The following is a 23,378-nucleotide window of genomic DNA, read 5'->3' on the forward strand; positions in this document are numbered from 1 at the left end:
TTTTGAGCTTTGTCTAAGGAACTAAAGTTAGAAAATTGCGTATCTTTGATTTTGCCATTTCGCTGACGAGAAACTTGTGGGAGCTATTAAGGTTAAAAAAAAACATATAAGCAATATTGTTTGAGCAATTATACTTGGAAAAATAGAAATGCTAGATACCAGACAATCAAATAAGGCACTAATTTCTTATAATCTCATGTTTTATAGTGATATGAAAACCTTACAAAACATTCTCATTATCTTCTATGATTCTTTTTTGTAACACCCCAACAATGACAGAATCATGAGGGTTACATAAATAGCACAGCACAACATGAAAATTATGTAGAGTAATGCGAAATGTATAAATAGGATTTGGACAATCAAATCAATCACAATTACAAATACCGGAAACATACAAATATGCATGAGAAGCACGTCTATCAAGTGTTTACAAATGATAGTTCAAAAGATGGTAACGGGTCCTAAGCATAACCCATAAACGGGAATTATGAATCACGGATACAAGAAGTCCAAGTCCAGTTCTAGCATAATCAAGCAATCAATAATCCAATACGCCTCTGACTAACCTATTCACCTGAGAAAAGTGTACTAAAACATGTCAACATAAAGTTGGTGAATTCGTAGGTTTTGACAATAATAAAGAAGTGTCAGGATAACAACCACTTAACCTTGATTAAATCATAACGATCACATAACTTTGATACGGACATACAAACTTGATTGGATCAATAAATGACCATTTAACCTTGATTTGATCAATAAATGATCATATAACCTTGATACGAACATACAACCTTGATTGGATCAATGAATGACCACTTAACCTTGATTTGATCAATAAATGATCATATAACCTTGATACGAACATACAACCTTGATTGGATCAATAAATGACCACTTAACCTTGATTTGATCAATAAATGATCATATAACCTTGATACGAACATACAACCTTGATTGGATCAATAAATGACCACTTAACCACCATTTGATCAGTAAATGATCATGTAACCTTGATACAAACATACAACTTTGATTCGATCAATAAATGACCACTTAACCTCGATTTGATTAATAAATGATCATATAACCTTGAAACGAACATACAACCTTGATTAGATCAATAAATGACCACTTAACCTTGATTTGATCAATAACTGATCATATAACCTTGATATAAACATACAACCTTGATTCAACAATTAAACGAGCATATAACCTTGATACTATAGACAAACAATCATATAACCTTGATTAAATAGTTAAACGAACGTATAACCTTGATACAAAAGACAAACAATCATATAACATTGATTAAATAATTTAAACGAATGTATAACCTTGATATAAATGAAAAACGATCATATAACCTTGACTAAATAATTTAAACGACCATATAGCGATCAAACAAGCCAAAGAAACACAAAGTACACTTTTCACCCCAAAATCTTGAAATGTAAAGGGGCTACGAACTCACCTTGGCCTTAGATGTTGTTAGAAAGAGATTACGCGGGTGAGCAAGGAGCACAATGATCACAAACCTATTTCATCAACATTAAATCATCACATTAGAGCCTACATTATGTTACAAGTCATCCTAGGCCAAACCAAGATACCTCACGATTGAATAAATGAACATACAATTGGAAAAGTGAGATAACAGGAAAAAAGGTGATAGATTCACTCCAAATGGATGATACTATGAGAAAGTAGACTCTCATATAATTCCAACTATAGTTCATACGCCTAAAACGGACTTACAGATCAAAAGTTATTAACGTTTGAAAACTGACGCGCAAACTGACGGAAATTGCAACGCGAGTAGTACAAGTGGCTCGCGACACAAGAGCTCAGGATCACGGCGTGATAAAAGTCACTAGAACACAAGGGGGGCTGAAATCAATTCTTGCGGCACGAGGGAGAAGGGTGACGACGCTAAGGGCTTCAAATCTGCACCCAAACAAGCCAAACACGATCCCAACCCTACCATAACTCAATTTTTGACTTCTAAATTGACTTGGGAGGTTCCACGACTCATTTTGAAGCTTAAACAACTATTATTTGACATGAATGAACACAACCCATCTAAAGATTTCAATCCATAACCTCAAACCAAGCTTCAATTCGATTTTTGACCCAAAACAAACCTAATGAAACCCTAATTTGACTCAAATCAAGTTTTGACCTGATTTTGACCTAAAGCTCACATGATTTGACATAGTAACATGTTTCATAACATAAAATGGTGAATTTAAGCTAGAGTTTGCTTACAAAAACAACCCAAATCTTCAAAGTCTTGGATTTGAGTTCAAGAAAATGGATGAACACTTCGTAACTTGAGATTCTTGGGTTTTGATTAATATAATTATTAGGGTTACAAGATTTAGTTAATTTATTATTATTAATACAAGATTTAGGTGAATTTATGATGTATTTGATGAGATTTTTGGTTAGATGAAGAAGAGAATTGAACGAGATGAGAGAGAAGTAGATAGATAAGATTGAAAGGAAAATGAATGAATGAGTGTGTGTGTGTGTGTGTGTGAGAGAGAGAGAGGGGGGGGGGGGTCGGGGCGGCTTAGGGGGCTTCCATAATGGCTCCCGTTCCACTAAATTCGACAAATAGCTAAACGTTAACCATTTAAACGCTAAAACGAACTCATAATCACAAAAGGACTTCAAATTACACTAGAACTCCTTAAAATGCTCATGATTTATCTTTAACACATGAAATTCAATTACATCTCGTCACATACTTCATAAGTCAAATTTTGTCAAAATTCACAAATGTTACATTTTTTTTCTTCATTTTTTAAGTTCTACAATACTACTGATAATCTCTGTGTTTGAAAGTGTCTTTTAATCTTAGGCCCTGTTTGTTTAGGACTTAATGTTACATTTAATCTTGATTGAAAATTCTTAATTCATTATGTGAATAAGAAGTGTTCGTTTTGTGACTTAATAAACAAAAAACACTGTGTTGACTTAATTTATTAAGACATTTTTTTTTCAATTTAGTCACTTAATTAATTCAGTTACCTAATAGTTAAAATAACAAATCAGCTTTTAGAGTTGTTAACGTTCAGCTTCATTTTAAACATTTCATATACACATTGTTTATCGATAGTAATACATGATAAAATGTTATCAATCACATGTAATGAAAAACATTACTAAGTAATTATTGTCACTTTTAAAATTGATTTCGACTGACATACCTCTGAATACCATCACACATTAGTCTTATGCGGTATATATTTTAGATGCCAAAATGTTACATGAGACTGGATGATTCTACATACTTATTTATTTTTTTAATAAATATGTAGTGAACTTATCAATGTAATATAGTAATGGATAATTGCCTAATTGGATATGTATGTGGCTAATCAAGGAATATATTAGTATTTATATTGTTGTTCCGTATAGATTCAAAATTGTTGGATTATGTGACACTCAACTTTTGAACGAAAGCTAAATTAATTACAAAGCTAATCAAGATTGGACGAACGTTAACTTTCATATTCTTATAACAAAGTAATTAAGATCGAATATACTTGTTGTGAGAATAAAACAGCGCCTAAAACATTTGGTATTAATACGTGGCCAGTCGATTAAAGTAATAAACTTAGTATGTCACATTCGGTAAAGGTCATGAGAACGTCGACGGGACACTTGGCAAGACTTAAGTGGCCGAGGTCTTTCTGTCGACATATGTCGACCCCCACACTCATCTATATCCAAATGATCTGGCAATTATTAGTTTTCTAGTCCACACTTCACATGACACCATTCCTATTTAAAAACGAAAAATTTAAAAATTTAAAATATTAAAAAAAAAAAAAATACGTGCTATATTTTCATATATACTGAATATAAAACAAACTGGATGTTTTATCTATCTTTATTTTTAAGTTATACTAAATAATTAATATGAGATTTTACTATGTATCATTATCAAAAATTATTTGTAATAAAATATTCTAAATCTATATTTTCATCACCATATACATTAATTCTACAATAGTATAATACCATAAGTTAATAATGGTATAAAGGTTATTATTAATAAATTCCTTCGATATAATAGAAAGTGTCTTGCGTTTTCTATTTATAACTACAAAGTCTAACTTTTTCTATTTATAACTACATTTTATTTTATTGTATACACTATACACGTTAGTTACCGTTTTTATTAACTACTTTAGTTTGGGTCTAATGCGTAGACACAAGATCAAATAGAATAATCAATAAAAAAAAATGCTATCATATATATCTAATGTATATATATATAGAAAATATGTTATCGGATCCGAATATGAAAGCCAACTTTGGTTTATAGTTTCCATTTGCCGATACCCAACAAGAACGAATATTAAAGATAAGGCTAAATGAAAATCTAAAAAGAACCATTTAATAAAGATGATAATATATTACAAAGAGAGATTTACAAAACTATAAAGGAAATTTTTTTGAAATGATTCATGAGTAGATAGTAAAATTCGATCTGACCAGGTATCATGAGAAAGATTTAATTTTTATTAACTTTTCAAAACTTTAATGTTCAACTCAATTATAAAGTTTTGTAAGACTTATTTGGCGAAGCTTGACATCAATATCTTTAGCTACTTGTCTTTATAAAAGTTTTTAAATTAAAGATTTGACTTAGATTTAAATTCACACATTATAAAAAATATATATTGATGTATATTCATGCCAATATGATTTAGATTTTATTACATGGGGAATCTGTTACATTATGTAACAGTAAAATATAAAAATCAGTTGTATAAAAAAAATGTATTAGGAGATAATATGATAAAACCTTTTTTCTCTTAAATGACACTTACTCCGTATTTGGATCACTGAAATCGTGCAACCTACTGACTACTATCATCAACATTATATATGGGAACTTATCATAAATAAGAGAAAACCTCCTGTCCAATATGAAAATTTTCCTTTTAATTCGAAATGATAGATGAATTCATAACTTTTTCATTGTTAAAGAGAGGGTGATATATTTACAATAATTTTTTACGTTGCATAATAAGTTTATACCTTCTATAATAAAATTTTACCCTTAAATTTTAAGATAAGCGTACAACTATTTAATATATTTTAATCGCAATTTTAAAGGCTGGGTTTAGCAAAACTCTTTATAATAATACATCATTTATATAGTAGTTGTTTTTTTAACAGTTAGTCGGTAATTAGTATAAGGGTTGTATTTAACGTGCATAAAAAAACTTGTACATTCCATATTAAAAGCACGCCCTCTGATTTTTATGGTAAATGTACAAACAATTTATGCACCTTAAACATAGCCCTAAGGGCTGTATTTACCAAACCCCTTAGTATAAATGGCTTATAATTCTTAAACTTAATGTACGAGTATAATTTTGGAAAGTCTAATTATTACTGCGTCTAAATATGTGTGTTAGGTACAGTATTTATGGATAGACGCTGGTCCAGCTGTTTCCTCTTTTAAATACTCTACACAACTCTAAAATCAACGTTATATATTTGTCAAAGACATATAACAGAACATCAACAATAATGGGAGGAAAGAATTTCCTAAGGATGATGACAGATCAAACTGCATCAGAAGCAGCAACCAAAATGATCAGCTCAGACTGGAACGAACTCGGAGATGCAACTAAGAATCTTGCAACTCATGTGATCGCCCTTGGTTACAGTGGTGGTTTCATTACCACTGTCCTTCAATGTTTCGCATGTATAGCTGCCATGTAAGTCTTCATTCATATATATATATATGTATATGTTTGATCTTGATGTGTTGATGATTAATAATTTTGGTTTTGTGACAGATATTTGTTGGTAATAGATCGAACAAACTGGAGGACAAAGATGCTTACTACACTTCTTGTTCCTTATATCTTTTTGACGTTTCCTAATTGGCTTTTCGACACTTTGAGGTATGTAAATTTCTTAATTTTATACTCGTAGATAGAGATACATCTATGTATGTATAGATCGGATCGTGTTATCATTAATCATATATTTTAATTGACTTTTGTTTGCACATTAAGTTTTAGTGTATGTTGTTAACTTTGTGTTTTGCCATGATATTGAAACAGAGGAGATATTGGCAAATGGATCACTTTCGTTGGAGTCGTATTGCGTCTTTTCTTCCCTGAATATTTTAAAGGTTAAATTTCCACCCATCCTAAATCATTTTTTTTCTTATTAGTTCTAACTATCTATATAATAGTTTTTATTTACTAGTTTAAGTCCTTAATTAATTTAGGATTTAAAATTAAAGCATAACCTTTGTTTATACAAATATAGTTCTCACTTAATTGACAACCTTTTACTAAGCTTTTAAAGTCAATGAATTAAAATAAGAAAACTTTCTCGAAGCAGTCTCTCGATCTACCCACAAGGGTAGGGATATGACTGTCTACATCTGACCTCCTAAATGGCAAGATTGGGTATCGTTGGATTGAAATAATCAAGAAGACTAATACAGTTATTACCAATAGTGTAAGGGGATATCATACGTACAGCGGCTATACGTATGATAGGTACAGCCAAGTTGAAAATCAGAGGGCATTTTTGATACATATATAAATTGAAAGATAAAAGTGTAAAATCAGGGGCATGTTTGTGTGTGTAGTACCTAAGCTTGGGTAGAATTTGCTGTACCCATCATTTTCCCATAGTTTAATATTGTATTTGTGATCATGATAAAATGCAGAATATATGTTGTTGCCGGGTGCTTTGATCCTCTTGGTTGTGATAGCACCAAGCTTGATCGCTTATTATGTCAGAGACGGGTGGATAGGAGTGGGTATTTGCCTTGCTATTGGATGCTATCTGCTCCAAGAACATATCAGAGCTTCTGGAGGTTTTAGGAATGCTTTCACAAAAGCAAATGGTATTTCAAATACTATTGGTATTGTGCTCTTGTTTGTGTTTCCAGTCTGGGCTTTGATCGGGTTCCTATGATGGAACGGCGATCCTTGTAAGTGTGAGATGTTTTTTGCTTTATGTACTCATTATCATTGTGAATCCTTTGATCGATATGTGTATTGAGATTCCATAAGTAATCATGTAATTTGAGACTTTTACTTCATGTAAGTTAATAAGCTTGGTTCAAGAATTTCAGATGTGTTTCTTGCTTTCTGCAAGTCCTCTACTTCTTTTAACATATCGTTTCTTCACTGTTAGCCCGTTTCTTTGCTGCCCCCAAAAAAATACGTTACAATTCAGATGGCTCAGGGAAGAACACATAAATGCTAGTCTTGTCTTTTTAATGAGTCCTTTACTTTTCATGTTTGTACTTATGTTCATCCGGGTAAACAACCCGGCCTTTACTACTTATGTGGGTTGAAATTTTTTGTCATTATAAAAAGTCGACACTCAACTTTCGATGATATAAAAACTTTAAACAGTTTTACTCTTATATTGACAGACGAAAAATTTGATTGTTTTCTGAGTTAAGTTGAACTCTAATTGTAAAGGGTTACTTGATCAAACCTTTAATTGTGCAACTTAGAGAGTTTGAACTTTAATTGTCCCAAAAGTAAATCTGGTTGATATTTTTATATTAATAAATTGATTGTCATCCATGTAAATTAGTTACGCTATCTTATGTAAACCATTTAACTTCATTCTCTAATGTGTTTGTTACTTCATATACATCAATGAGTCTAGTTCACATGTTAGTTTCCCCTTATCAATTTAAGAAAAAAAGCATCACATGTTTGTTTGTCCTTCCCATCATTAGTTAAGAAAAAAAAAAAAAAAACCCGACAAAGACTTCATGGATTAACAATGTGGAGTTAACTCATTTGGTAAGCTTCTTGCCTCTCGGGGTACTTTTTGGTATTTATTGGAGTAATATAAGAGTAGAATATATTAGTCTTTCAAAAACAAAGAAAGATCTTGTGGGCTAAATGGACAACAGGATGAAATTTAAACCCATGACATACTCTATAAGTCCATGTCCATGTTCTACATGTCAGCATCTTTGGGCTGCAATAAAAGCAGTTGTATCATTGTAAGATATGTGGGTTATAACTTGCATATTGGGCCAGCCTTAGACCTTTACGAAACGCAAACAACGACCTTAATTTCTCAAACTTCCCTAGCTTTACGCCTTTACATAATCACATGTCAAACTCCCAAATACCCTCATTGTGTTCACTTAAACACTGTAGATGAGATAATCATTGACTAAATAAGACTACTATGTGCCGTAGTGGATTGGGATTAGGGGTCCGTTAAGCCCACAAAGTGTAATCTTTTTAGAAAGAAGTTTTTTAGGTACCACAAGTTCGGACACAGTCCTTTGTATAATCATTCCTTTTTGTTAACTTGTTTACTATTTCTAACAATAACGAGATTTTTTTTCATAGGTCTAATTTATGTATTAGAAAAAATTGTGTTACGAACTGTGAATCTGTTTCGGATACCGACTTTGTTAAGAAATAAATATAGATAGATATGGTTCATTTGATGCTTAAAGAGGGACCAACAATATATCCTAAAAGATTGCTACATGACTAAATTTCAGTAACAATATGGGCCATATGTACTACGATTATTAATGAATGGCACTAAGGCAAGTTGGCAACCATTGAATTTAACATGAAACTTGATATTTTCCTAAAGATAAAAAGAGAGTAAGTTTCAAACAATAAAAGGAGGTAAGAGACTTTGCATCTCTAAGATCTGGAAATGAGTGTTCAATCACTAATTTGGGATGCCACCTTGTTGGGTTGCTTAATAAATTTGCCGTTAAAAAATTATGAGTTAGTGTAAATCACAGTCAAGGTTATTGTTTTACAAGCTTGAATATATATTCACCCACTTATAGATGGTAACATTTGATATAATGAAATCACAAAGTGAAAGATTCTTTACACTTTTTACGTGTTTTTATTACTTATTGCGAAATATTGAGATACGTTAACAAATCGGCCTATTAGCTCAGCTGGTTAGAGCGTCGTGCTAATAACGCGAAGGTCGCAGGTTCGAGACCTGCATGGGCCAAATGTCTTTTTTAACATTTCAAAACATGGTATTAGATTCACAGTTTGACTTTGACACTTTGACCCAAAATAAGCAAATCTATTTTTCCAGTATTTTAAACTGAAGTATACAAATAATTTGGCTCCTAAAAGATACAACCACTCCTCTGCAATTACATTTTGTTAACAATAACTAAAGGGAAATTAACCACATTAGCCATTTTTTAAAGATATGTAGGCATCTTAATTATGCTTCATTTTCACGTTCCCTGAAACGACCCTGCACCTTTGGCACCTTCACATTGTGTGTGGTTAATCGATTAACAACACTTCTCGTGAAGACCGGTTCCAATATTTAACAGGTTGAATATCGATTTCGTTTCCTTGTTTATCATATGATTTATTGTGATTATTTAAAAATATGATCAAAAGGCCAATATTGTTGTCATGTTGTGCGACATAGTTCGTGGCATTAATGAAGCGTAGCATTTCTCTTCGAATAAATTACTATAACATGGTCTCAGTAAACAATTGCAGATAGATTTTCGTTCATTAAAAATGAATAAACACTAGTCAACTGTAGCTTTATATGATTCAATATATATGTGTTCTTCACGTAGACAAAAAAATTTCACATTGACACAATAACACTTTCAAACTTTATCCGATTATCTTTATACATCAGAAGTTTTCTTTTTTTTTTTTTTTTTCTTTTTCCAATCGCCCATTTATACACTGAATTGTTACAATCCTGGACCACTTTAGCTTAACATAAAATAAATGGCCATCATGTCAAGAAACCAACGCTATTCCTGTAAGTCTGTAACCATCATAGACTTTTACTCTATATTTCTGTATGGTCACACCAATAATGTTTGTCTTAAGGCTTTTGCATAAGCCTTACATAACGTTTCATCATTTGTAAATGCCATCTAAATAAGTTTTTTAAAAGACTAATAGAGTGTCTATATATATACTTTCAAATATATTTATTCGTAAAATAAAAACAATTACAAACATGGATGTATTGATACAGTTGATTCATTTTCTTCTTTTGCGTACTTTTTCTCTCTTCCATTTTCTTAATTTCTCAAACGACTTTTCCCTATTTTATTCTATTAATCATATTTAATTATCTCACCTGTTGATCTAAACATGTAAATATACACAACAAAACATGTAATGATGTTACAAATAACGTTAAATCGGACATGATATGATATACCGACCAACCATAATTTAAAGTTAAATATTGACGCCCCAAGACTCACGATGACAATAATACCAAACAAGATCAATAAAAACTAGTACTCTAAATTACAACCCCGATATTCAAATCGAACATTTATTTGTATGTTTAAAACAAAACCAAAGAAAAGTACTAAGGACAATTTTAACAACGAAAAAGTGCCCTAAACATGTACTTCCCTTTGTTCTCCTTGCTCCTTGGTCATCAAATTTTGTCTTTCTAAGTTACTTTTGTCCATCACTGTAACTTTCAATAAACAAATACTATTCCAACATTTGAATTGAATCGAATAATATAACATTTGTCTAAGATATCACATCAACAAATTGCGATATCTTTTTTGCTGATTTATTTATTAACAATTAAAATAGCCAAGGTCATAGTTTACTAAACATGACTCATAAACATTTATTGCTTTTGTCCATATTAGATGCATTATTGATATTGGATAATTGATAATTATACAAATAACTAAACGGATTAAATAGAAACAAACTATAGTTCAAATTTGGACAAATACATTAACCAAGCGATTATTATTTGATTGTATAGTAGATATCGAAGACTAGAAAAAGAAAAGAAAAAGACAACCATCCAATCTATTCACATGAAAATTGATAATCATATTACAGATTACAATAAATACATCATTATTATGTATTATATACTTGTATTGTGTATTATGTCAGCTATACAGTTTGGTAGATTACAAAAAATTTATGGCACAAGTATGACCTCCTATGACCTCCCATTTCATATAGACTCCCAACAACCCGCTTATGAATTTAGGATTACAAACCAAAATAAAATCAACATTTATAGCAAATTAATCAAAATATTTGTGGAGTAACACTTTTAGTTTTTTTTTTTATATAATTAATAATTTAATCCAAAGAAAAGGACCATTTAAATGTGATCATCTGAGGCAGGCAGGGCCCGGAATGCGTCCTTTCAACCATTCACGTTCTTTGTTTTCACCTCATTTACTAATAAATCACACTTTTCTAAGAGATGCTACACAGATATTTCAGAAAGAGATCTGAAGTTTGCAGCCATGACAAAAATATCAAAAAAGGTGAAAAAATAAACACACACTCGATGGACCATATTGGATAAAAAACAAACCCCACTTAAGCCAGACATCTCAAAGTGCCTCAAGTCATATCCGTTTTATCTAATCTAATCAATATAATATAGCAGTAATTCATAAAATAAAAATACTAAATCCCCAAATGTGATTAACAAAATCACCAAACTTCGGTATCTCATGTGACATGTGAATGCCAAATCACTGCCACATATGAAAGGGGAAAAAAAAGACAACATTTTAGATATTCAATCTACTAACGAAAGCTTCGGAAGTTATCAATGTTAAAGCTTATTTTCTGATTAAGGGTGGGCAAAAGTTGACAAGACAACGTAATATCAAAAATTGTACGATATATATAGCCTAATAGTCAGACGTCTTAAGCTTATCATAGGTTGTATTAGGTTTGACCCTCGTTAAACGACCATTTAGGTATGGTGAAAGAAAAAATTCAAAAAGAATCATAATTATTTGCGGACATTTGAAACAAAGACTTGTTTTATTCGAGTTAACCACATTATACTTCTTAACAAACTTGTTAAATTAATAAAATATCTCAGTCCTAATACTATTTATTAATAAAATATCCCAGTCCCAAATACTATTAATTTATAGAGGTTTCACTATATCTGATACTAACAAACCATGTCTTATAACTACATAAAAAATCATCATGATGAACAAAAAAAATAATAGTATAAATATAAAATGTATGTACAAAAGAGTAAGATAAATCATACTCATCTTAAATGTTTGCTAGACAAGAAGGTTGGTTTGTGGAAACCGATCATAAATGCTCAACACAGTCCCCCACACTAGTCCATTAAATGATCCCGTCTGGCTTGGTTGGTTCATCCACGCAAAACCACTCACCATAGCCAATATTTACGAGCCCAACTCTTTCATTTAATTTTCCATCTTTCGACCCCATTTTTCTTAATTTAATTTACTGCATCGACAAAATGCATTCATTTTCAACGTACTCTTTCTATACCTTCATTTGCATTTGTCTTACGTGTACAACATCTGCACCGTTACTAAGACCGATCGATAATGAGTCAGTTATCCATTTTCACCGTCTGTTATATCTCTCGGGAGATAACAACGCTTCGGGATCACCGCTTCGTAACCGACTAGATGAAAACATTCCGGAGCTCGCCCCGGTCCCCGTGACTCCCCCTCTCATGAAAATTGGGCTAGCAAATGACTTCCTTCGCCTGGATGAGCTTCCACCTCCGTCGGCGAAACGGACGCTTGCTTCTGAAAAAGGAAGAAAGCTTCCGCCTCGCCGACGAAAAAACGGGGATTTCATCCCTTTGTAATATCTAAATGAAAATACTCTACTTTTATTAAATGGAGACGGCTTCCTGCTCCAGAAGCTGTTTCCACCGCGACGGTATCTCCATGGAGATACTGTCGCAGGTTCCATAACTAACCTCTCTGATCCTATATTCCGTTCGAATCCGAACGAATAAGATCTTTTGAGCAGGAAGTCTCTCCGGTTAAACCTGTCTTCTGACTGGATCATAACCGGAGAGACTTCCTGCGTTATCTCATGTACCAAACTGTCTCTATCTCTATTTGTATTATCTCCTAGCTGATGCTCTGGCTCAGCATATGGAGTTGGTAATTGAATATTTGTGGTTTCCATAACTACATCATCAAAATTAGGCCGGATTCGAGCTGACATCAAAGGAACAAAAGGCGAATCCGGCCTAATGAAAACACTAGCTCTACAAAGTGGACAATTAGCATGACATTTTAACCAAACATCAATACAATCCACATGAAATGCGTGATAACAAACAGGTAACGTACGAACATAATCATTGTCTTCAAATTCCAATAAACAAACAGCACATTCATGAACACTACTTTTTCTACTATGAATAGATAACGGAATTGTTTTAATTGCCGCGTCATCTAAACCCGAAAATAACTGATACCCGTAACTCAGATCATACGTTTCGCCACCGGTTGACTCGATATCTCCAACGGATGACGGAACGTATGATCTGAGAAGACGGCGCCGGTGGCGCCACCGACGCCACCGGCGCCGTAAAAGAAGGAACTTTCTTGAGATGACACGAGAGTATGTGATTGTTATAAAAGCGGTTGCTATTATGACAACCATAGCTATTAAAGGTGGGCTAAAACGAACCGGTGGTTTTGAGGGTGAATTGGGTAGTGTTGACCATGAAACTGATGGGGATGAAGCTGGGGCGGTGGTGTTGTGGAGGATGTTTGGTTCCGGTGACGGAGATGGCGACGGAGATACGGTGATCATGGTGGTGTGAATGTGTGTGTGGGGGGTGTACAGGGGTTTAATAATGGGTTTGTTTCTGTGTGAATGTGTGTGTGTTTTTATTATGGTTGACTGAGTGAGTGGAAAGGGAAGAATAATGGAAATTGTGGGTAAGGGGTTTTACTCGTATATATGACACGTCAACATTTGTGAATTTAATGCTCCACGATAGATATATTGTTTTCATTTTTTTTTTATTTTTGGATTGGATAGCCTCAACTAAACATTTTGTTAAGATTAAAAAAAAAAAACCATTATGTTAAGGTAATTTTGGCTTTAGATTAAAAATCAAGGCCAAAATTCAAATACTAGTATAATATTTGAACTAGTTAATCAGCCCGGTTTTAATTCGGGTATTTTTAATAAAATTTTAAAAGCAATAAAAAACTAAAAAAATTGTATACTTTTTGTTATTGATATATAATAACTCGGCTTGAAGATATTAAATTGATTAACACAATAATTATATATATTACTACCTATTGCATTAATAAAACATAAAATGACATTTATGATATTATATAAAAAAGTATTTATTTTGTTTTCTAATAAAAGAATAAATTTGTAAACATCATAAATAAAATAAAACATTTTAAAAATATTTAATTGGCTATTTATCTTTAAAATTTTATTAATTAGATATGACATCATAAATAAAATAAAAACATTTTAAAAAAATTTGTAAATATGCCACATCATAATTGTTTCTAAAAATAGTTTAAAAAACAATCATTCTTTATTATATATAAAGATTTTAGTCATTGATTTTCATTCAACAGTTAAGACCTCTCCAACTTAACTTAAGTTGGAGAATCAACATGATGGAATCCTCTTCATTTCCTTTACCATTTTTCTTATATACGTGATAGGTACCCTCGTAATACAGCGGATTGACGATGGCGACGACGAATGATGATGGTGGCGGCGGCGGTGGCGGTAACCATGTGATTATTAATGTAAAAGAAAGTAATGTGGTTATTTTAAGGGTCAAAAGATGTATGTACTAAATAATTTTGTTAATGGTATTATAAGTATATTAAGTGAAAATATTTTTGTTAGTGAATAAAATATACATAGTTTGGATGGATAAGGTTGAAAAATATTTTAAGGATATTTTTGGTAGATGTAGTGTATAGATTGAAAATGTGTTCAAAGTTAAGTGTATTTTGGGTATTTTAAAGAGAGGGTGGTAGTTTGTTTTATAAAAGAATATAGATATGAATAGAGTAATAGGGAAATGTTCATATGATAACCATTTGAATTGAAATAATCATGAGAACTTCTATATTATAACTTGATGATCATATGTGAATGGCATATGTGAACATATTTGTTCACGTATGAACTATCAAGTTATACTTATAATTATCTATGTTCATATGTGAATATTTCTCACATGAACCTTACCTTAATATAAGTTTGATTTTTTTTTTATTAATTCCTTTAACAAAATATAGTGATAGATTTGAAAAAAAAATTTAAAAAAATACATATTTCATGAAGTTATGATTTTAAGGATAGTATAGAATACATTTTTAGAAAAGTATACTATCTTTTTCCATATATATAATTATTTTTGAATAATAAGTCAGGATATGATATTAAAAAACATGAATTCATACTAACGAGTTTTGGTATATGAAACATGTTGCAACTTGCATGCATGTAGATGATGTTTTTTGGAAGAGAGAGAGATTAGAGGTTTAGAAATGATTTTATTGATCTAAATCATTATAAAAAGTGAAAGGTTGAGATCAAATTTTCATTTTAAAGTCAAAATGAAGAGAGCTGAATATATTTTGAAATATAGGCTATATACGTATTCTAAAATGATACAAATGATATTTGTTCAATCTATGAAAACTAAAATTAAAAGTCAAAAGTAAGAGAGCTGAATATATTATGTCGTTCTAATAAAAAAAAAAGATGAATATATTTTGAAATATAAGTTATATAGGTATTTTAAAATGTTCAGTTTATGAAAATTAAAATTATAGTTTCGGCCGGTGCCAACCATCCGTCAACACCCCCTTTCAACCAACTCGTCGATGAGGCCGGGGTTGGCAGAGGCCTCTTTAACGCCTTTTTTTTCTTCCCCGTTCAATGCATCGATGTTCATTGACGAGGAGTAACGTCTTTGTTTGGCCGTTGGAAATTTTGTTTTGTTTTTTTCCCAAAGTTAACGGCTATTTTTTTATATATAAAAAAAACACCTTACTTATACATATACTTCAACCATTTTATCATCCATCCCATTAAAAAACACACACACAAATACAAATTCAAAAACAATCCACCATTTTTAAACTAAAAATGTAAGTTCTAACAAATATTCAACTTCATACATTCGTACGTACACAATAGATCCAGAAATGTTGAACACATTTGTTACTCTTTTGGAAGATGAAGAAAGAAAAGCCGAGACCTCCACACGGTTGAACATACCAAGAGCACCAATAAGGTACATACCCATAAACCACATCGAATCGACAACCCTTTTATTTAATCATTACTTCACCAAAGTTGAAGTTTTTTTGTATAATAATATAAAACTTGTCTTCTTCTTCAATGTATCGTGTTGTTTTTTTTTTGTTTTTATATGTAATCTGTTTTAATTTTATTAATGTAATTTTATATAAATAAATAAAAGTTGTGGAAGAAATGAGGAAGAGGTAAGAAAGAGGTAAGGTTGGTAGTGAGTAAAGATGGGGTGACAATGTAGAAGAGTAAGGATGATGTCTTGGGTTAGCATAGACCTTATTAATGACATATCAACAACTTATTATGTTTAAGGCATTATAAAGTTAAAAAATGTAATTCAACTTGAGGGATCTTCATTCATTTCAATTACATTAATATATAGGTCTAGTTGTATAGGAAGACATGCGACGAGGTAGGTATTCCTTCCATAGATTGAAATAGAAATCAAACCATTATCGATATGAAGATATCTCATCAACCGGTGTCACAAACATAAGAAATATAAATCACGTAACATTTCGATTAAATAAACATGAGCGAGATGTGGATAAGTGATGATTGTATATATCTCTAAATGGTCTAATAATGATAAGTTGTATTCATTTTCTATAAGAATATGCCTACTTTGATATGAATTGTCTGTATTTCAGGTTTGGACAAAAATGGTGCAAAAACATGAATAAAGGTGATAAAAGTGTTTGAAAATAGTGAAGGTCGTAATAAAATTATGGTCTTCACCGTAATTTTATGGTAGCAGCCGTAAAATCCATACATGATGGTATTTCTTGGAGTTTTGGGCCGTATATGTATGCTCGGAAGAAAACAACTGGCCGTTATTTTATGCTCCAGGGCCGTAATTTTACGGCCAGTGCAATTTTGGACGATTTTCATCAAGAAAAGGAAATCAAGCCAGAAGCGAATTACGGTGCTTTTTTACGGTATAGCCTTATTGTTACGGGCAGATCGGGATTTTGGGTTTTGGTGATTTTTGAAGGGCGTCGAATGAAAATACTTAAGAGGACCATGTAAGCTCGTGAATCAGGAGTTTTACACATCTTTTTGGCTGCAATTGAATTGAAGAACCCTGGAAAAACACTTACCATTGAATTCTTCACAATCATTCATTCCATCGTTCAATCATGCAACAAGGATTTTCTTCATCAATAATTGAGCAGATGTTAATGGAGATGTCTGGCTAAGTTTTAGGTTATCTCTCCCGATGAACAATTGTTGGTTATTTCATTTGATATACTTTATTTTCAATCGTTTAAACATTAATCTTTCAAGATTGTGATTCTTATGATTGATTGAGTATTTATTCAACATTATTTTAATTTGGATTTTTACAAGACAATTTATTGTGAGTTAACAATTTGTACTGAGTCCACTTATTTTAAGGATTAAAACAGGTCGTTTGATTAATATAGGTTGTGCCTAAAATTGTTCATTTTTCTTATTACAAATTACGTCTATGTGATTTGGGATAAATACTCGGTAAAGTTTATTAGGTGATTTAATCCGACTATTAGGATTCGGGAGGGATGTTTTTTCCATTATTGTTTATAATCTTCAATTTACTTCCTGTTTGTTAATTTGCATTTTCATTAAGTTAATCTTTACTTTGGTGTTTAAAATTAGAGTTAAAATTATTTACAAAAATCAATCGAAATAGTTACAACTTAGCTATAACCACCTACACTCCTCATGGATACGATACCCGCTTACACTATTAGCATAATGTATAATAGGTTTATTTTTGATAGATATTTTGATGTGGATCATGAATCACCCACATTCACTTTTATACCACATGTTTCTCGGCACTAAGTTTGCGATTAAAACATGTATTCTACAAAAAAGAAAAGAAAAGGAGAAATGTTTTCTATACAATTTTACTCTTATTAATTTACCAAAAAGATTAAAATGTCTGTGATGATTCTATGGAAACAACTTGAATTGTATCGAAAGTAAAACCAAAACATGTTGTATACAATGAAAACTGTTGACCAGTGTATGAAGAGGGTTGTATATTGGGCCGTATATGAAAAGTACAACTGGTTTTTTACTGTTTGACATGTGAAGTTATATGTATAAAGATGTTTAGATGGTACATAGACATGCTGAAAGACTTCAAACAATTGATGGTCCAACCAAAGGGACCTATAATTCTGCTCAATAGTTAAGAGGCCTTCCATGTACCATTATGTAAAACAAGGGTGTTACATTTTATTAAAATCGCACATTGCCAGAATTTAATTCTTATCAAGGATAATATTAGAATTATATACTTGCAAATTTGCATTGTGTAATGCACTTAACTTTTCAATATTTCATTTCATTTGAGAAATTTTTTTGCTCAACTTGCATTTGGAAACCAGAAAATGACTTTTAACTTTTTAACATGTCGCTACTGACACCTCTTTGCTGGTTACCACCATTTGCATGTGTGGTTCATGATGCTATTGTAAATTTATACATTGTATCTACAATGGATATGTCATATGTAAACAACTTAGTACTATATCATAATTTATCGATTTCACCAAAAACATTCACCTCCAAATGTTTTATCACTCAAGACCTCTAATTTTTTCAGCTGAATAGTAATCCATTAACATTAATTTGATAAATCTAATTTTTGTCATAAAATATATTTTAACCCATTTGTTATATTTTCAATATAGCTCAACTTGACCTACTAACAAAAAAGAAAAAAAATTCTGAATAAACCAACTAAAAGAACTTGGGTCATGATTGTCAGGCCTAGTCAAGAACACGATGGGCATAGTGGCAACATGTTCAAGGCAACAAGTTACAAAAGAAAAAAGTTTACAACCTCAAACTATATATTTTGACAAATGATCATGTGAATGCATTCTTATACTACCCCTCTTTTATGATAATATCATATATCATATATATATGACATATTTCTTTTCCTATTTATTTTATTCACCATTTCACCTATCGACTAGCCTTGATCACTTGGAGTTCTCAGATGGTTTTCATTAAAATATCGAGTATGTTTCTTTGATAAGAAATTAAGCTCATTTCGTTTCTAACTTTTGATGGTGAAAGACCGAAAGCATATTATATTATCAATGAATCGATTTTTCAATAAAAGTCCACCGCATACATTTCGAAGATATGACATCAACTCATAAGTCATAACACATCTATCTAGAAGAGAAGGAGCAAATTAAATTTGGATTAAGATTTTCTTAAGTTATGAAAACTTTATAGGTAAAGTTGAGAGGATCTCAACCTTTAGATTAAGATCAAAGGTTAAAATTCAAAAATCAAATTTGAATCTTATTAAGAAAATTTGATTTTCTTAAACCCTTCCTCTATTCAAAAAAACACAAATTTAAGGATTAGGATCCTATGAAGTTTGCCTATTAAGTTATCATAAACTTCATAGGATCCTAATCCTTAAATTTGTGTTTTTTTGAATAGAGGAATGGTTTAAGAACTCAAAAATAAAAAAAATGCGAGAACAATTTCGGATCACATATTTCTCCCACCTTTTTCTCTTTTCCATTAAATAAGAAAATTCATTCAAATCATTCAAAATGTTTTATCTCACAAACCGTAAATTGTTAAAGGAAAAGAAAAAATATGAGTAGTCTTCAAAATTTCGTCATCTTTCATTAGAGATGCAATTCGATATACTTTTGACGACTTTTTAATTTTCGTTATTTTTTCATGTGTAGGATCTAGTTTTTACATGTAAATTAATAAATAACCATCTATACACAACAATGAAGGTTAAAGGTCGGAGCCCGTCAGTCCATGGCGGAGCCATGGTGGCTAAGTGTGGAGCCTGTCAGTTCATTGCGGAACCATAGCGGCTAAGAGCGAAGCTCATTAGGTAGATCACCCATCACCGATCACCCCCTATGACCTATCACCCTCTATGACCTATCACACTATGACCTATCACCCTCACCAGCTACCCTTTATGAATATCATTAAGAGCGAAGCGCATTCCGAATCACAATTTTCGTTCAACCTACACATGTGTAAGTATTTAAAAGATAACGAAAATTTAAAAGTCGTCAAAAGTATATCGAATTGCATCTCTAATGAAAGAGGACGAAATTTTTAGAGTACCCATATATTTTTTTCCATCTAACGATCTATGAGTTTTATGATAAAACATTTTGAATGATTTAGATGAATTTTCTTATTTTATAGAAGAGAGACAAAATGAGTGATCCAAAATTGTTCTCGCATTTTTTTATTTGTAAGTTCTCAAAATAACTCACCCCTGTTTAAACAATCATAACAAAATTTGCGCAACACATATATATGATATGAGAAGCACGAAGGGTCAAGGGAGTGACTTAACATTTATTTTCTTCTTCGAAACACATCCGACTATCATTTGAATAACACACATATAAATGTTTTAGTCGCATAACAGCGTTGAATAGCTTGAAACGCAACTACATTTACGCAGAACACACGAACAAAAATCTAGTAACATAGTATAGATAAAGTCTTAAATCAAGTGAATTAAGTTGATTTAAAGCGTTAGAGTAACTTAAACATTTTTTTAAAAATAAATATCCGAGTGTAGACTATAGATAGCACCGGGCTTAAGGACTAGGATAGGGCGGGCCAAGGTTTGACAACTTTATGGAGCCTTTACTGAGCTTGGTGGTCTACTGGTCTCAACCATCCTATAGACTATAGACCCAATTAGACTTCTGTTCTTAGATCATGTTTCCAAATTGGCCCATTTGTGCAATTGTGCATCTCTAACTTAAAACATTTTTTCTTTTTAAAAAAAATATCCAACAATCCAAGTGTTAAATTGAAAAGTGGAAACAAATCTATAAGAAATAAAAAAATTAATAAAAGTAGAAGGAGTTAATTCATGTAAATTGAAAACAAATCGATCTTAGTATGCCATTTGGTCAACTGCCCTTTTTCTCAATAGTATATCCATAATAACTATAACAATAATGATAAGGGATTTGTCTTTGTTATTTAATTCAATATACGTGTTCATACTTTTGTTGATATATTTTTTTCCCTTTCCTTAGAGGGTCATTATCAAGGTTGCTGTTGCATAAGTTGATATTTGATGGCGTGCCAAGGATATTCAACCGACTGGCCATCAAGCAATTGTTCCTTCGACTATTTATGATTAATTATTTTAGTGGTTTAATATATAAGTTAGGTCGATCATCCTTTTCATGTTATTGGTGACGATTGATGTAAAGGGATACATGTCTTTTTCCTCTTTAATAATTTAATCAAATTTGTGGATATGGTATTTCTCAAATTGTACAAACTTAAAAATTATTTTATAACCAAACCATATTCGGTACATGAAACTAATTAGTGATTAATTAATAATAAATCGGTTATTCATTAGGAGTATTATATTAAATAAACAAAAAAAAAGGTAATTTAAGTACATGGTCCTAAAATTCTAAATAGATTGTTAGAATTAAATCGAACAACCAATCATTTTTTGAAAACTGATAAGCAAAAGTTTGATGGATTAAATATTTAATAAAAAAGAAATAGGCAACAAATAAATAGTTGGGCAAATGATCCCACCACAAAGATGATGACAAATTACATTATGCAAAAGTACATGAATAGATGAAAGGAAGCCACAAATGTCTTCTGTCTTCTTGATCAAAGGTTATACAGCCGACACATTTGATACCATTTCTATAACATCATCAAATAAAAATATAATACGTGACAAAAAAGAAAGCAAAGCATCATTCAAATAGACCCACACCTTCCCCTTAACCTCTTTTTACCAAAATCCCCAACACAAATTCTTCAAGACAAATAGTGCTTGTTTAATTTCAATACATTATTTCTACCATATTAGCACATACATATCAATTTAAGATTGTTTAAACACACGACCACACGATTGTACGACGTATATATATATGGTGTCGAAACGAGGTTAAACATGTTAGAATTGAGATCATCAGGAGGAGTTACAGGATACTATGCTATTATACAGATGCAAAAACAATCATCATTATCGACATCAAAAACGATATCATATGAATTGGTTTGAGCAATGGATGAAGTACCAGGAACCACAGGAACGAGTGCAGGATTCGCTTTGAGGCTTGGTCAGACCATTTTTTCATCCGCTTCGCTTCTCTTTATGTCGTTTGGTGGTCAGTTTTATAGCTACACATCCTTCTGGTAACATATTGTTTTTTTTTTAACTTCAACATCATATCATAATTTATAAGGTGTTCGACGAAATTGACTAATTTTTAACATTTGGAATTCCTTTAGTTTTTTGGTGACAATTATGGGCTTGCTTATTCCTTGGAGTTTCGCTTTGGCACTGCTTGATGGATACTCTGTGCTAAGAACATGCCCAATTCGACAAAAGGGGACACTTTTAATTATAGTAATAGGAGATTGGGTAATATGTACAATTTTTTTTATTTACAAGCATAATTTCTCAAGGACCATTTTATTTTATTTTATCATAATTTTAGATAGACTAATATATAATTTCTTATTCAATTGATTCAAAGCAGATGTTAGCGACCCTCACACTGGGTGCAGCCTCATCGGCAGCAAGCGTGATGAATATCTTGCTTACCGCAGATGGTTTCGTCTGCCCTCCAAATGTATGTAGCCGATATATGCTTTCTGCCATTTTCGCGTTCTTGTCATGGTTCTTGTCTATGACATCTTCTCTGTTCAATCTTTGGCTTCTTCCATCATTGTGATTTGTTATAGTTAATTTTGAAATATACTTATACGTTTTTGCATACACAATTGTAAAAATTTATATGGGACTTGGGAATCCCTTTCATTAGGACTCGAAATTTGTAGATACATTTTTCAAATTATAGTGTACCATATTTTTTACCATACAAAGAAAGAAGACTACAATACAGTAACTTTTTTTCTTTTTTTACCTTGTTGCATTATTTCAATTGTATTTTTAATTTTTTATGTAGTGGTAAGACGCATAAAGAAGCAATATTTACTAAAGGCAGCAGAAATATAGAACAGGCCCCTCCTTATAATACCCCACTTCTAACCCACGTCTAACACTATTCATCCGTTTCTCTCTCTTCTATACATACCAAGAATACCCCCTCTTATAACCACCACTTCTTTTCTACTTTTCCCCTCTAGACACATCAATTTCTCTTTTTCTTCCCCTCCTTTCTCCTTAAACGTGCGTCCAAATGTGGAAGGATCCTCTAGACACTAGCCGTGCTTATAGCGTCTGGGCCGGTT

General features: G+C 31.7%; 3 protein-coding genes and 1 non-coding gene across 4 annotated transcripts; 3 read left to right on the forward strand and 1 right to left on the reverse strand.

Moving 5' to 3' along the window:
- Positions 1-5,515: 5,515 nt before the first annotated feature.
- Positions 5,516-7,129, forward strand: LOC122590958 (cold-regulated 413 plasma membrane protein 1-like). Its single transcript, XM_043763134.1, has 4 exons — positions 5,516-5,753; positions 5,835-5,942; positions 6,105-6,175; positions 6,725-7,129. Exons 1-4 carry the CDS (start codon positions 5,563-5,565, stop codon positions 6,973-6,975), a joined length of 621 nt encoding a protein of 206 aa, XP_043619069.1. The 5' UTR covers positions 5,516-5,562; the 3' UTR covers positions 6,976-7,129.
- A 1,821-nt stretch (positions 7,130-8,950) lies between these two features.
- TRNAI-AAU lies at positions 8,951-9,024 on the forward strand. The gene has a single exon. It is a non-coding gene; the product is annotated as a tRNA-Ile (tRNA).
- A 2,944-nt stretch (positions 9,025-11,968) lies between these two features.
- Positions 11,969-13,719, reverse strand: LOC122590957 (RING-H2 finger protein ATL65). Its single transcript, XM_043763133.1, has one exon. It carries the CDS (start codon positions 13,623-13,625, stop codon positions 12,411-12,413), a length of 1,215 nt encoding a protein of 404 aa, XP_043619068.1. The 5' UTR covers positions 13,626-13,719; the 3' UTR covers positions 11,969-12,410.
- Positions 13,720-21,819: 8,100 nt separating this feature from the next.
- On the forward strand, positions 21,820-23,047 carry LOC122593772 (CASP-like protein 5C1). The gene is made up of 3 exons (XM_043766219.1): positions 21,820-22,316; positions 22,413-22,545; positions 22,664-23,047. Exons 1-3 carry the CDS (start codon positions 22,186-22,188, stop codon positions 22,856-22,858), a joined length of 459 nt encoding a protein of 152 aa, XP_043622154.1. The 5' UTR covers positions 21,820-22,185; the 3' UTR covers positions 22,859-23,047.
- The last annotated feature ends 331 nt before the right edge of the window (positions 23,048-23,378 follow it).

This window comes from Erigeron canadensis, chromosome 3 (genome assembly GCF_010389155.1).
Source record: "Erigeron canadensis isolate Cc75 chromosome 3, C_canadensis_v1, whole genome shotgun sequence".
NCBI classification, from domain to species: domain Eukaryota; kingdom Viridiplantae; phylum Streptophyta; class Magnoliopsida; order Asterales; family Asteraceae; genus Erigeron; species Erigeron canadensis.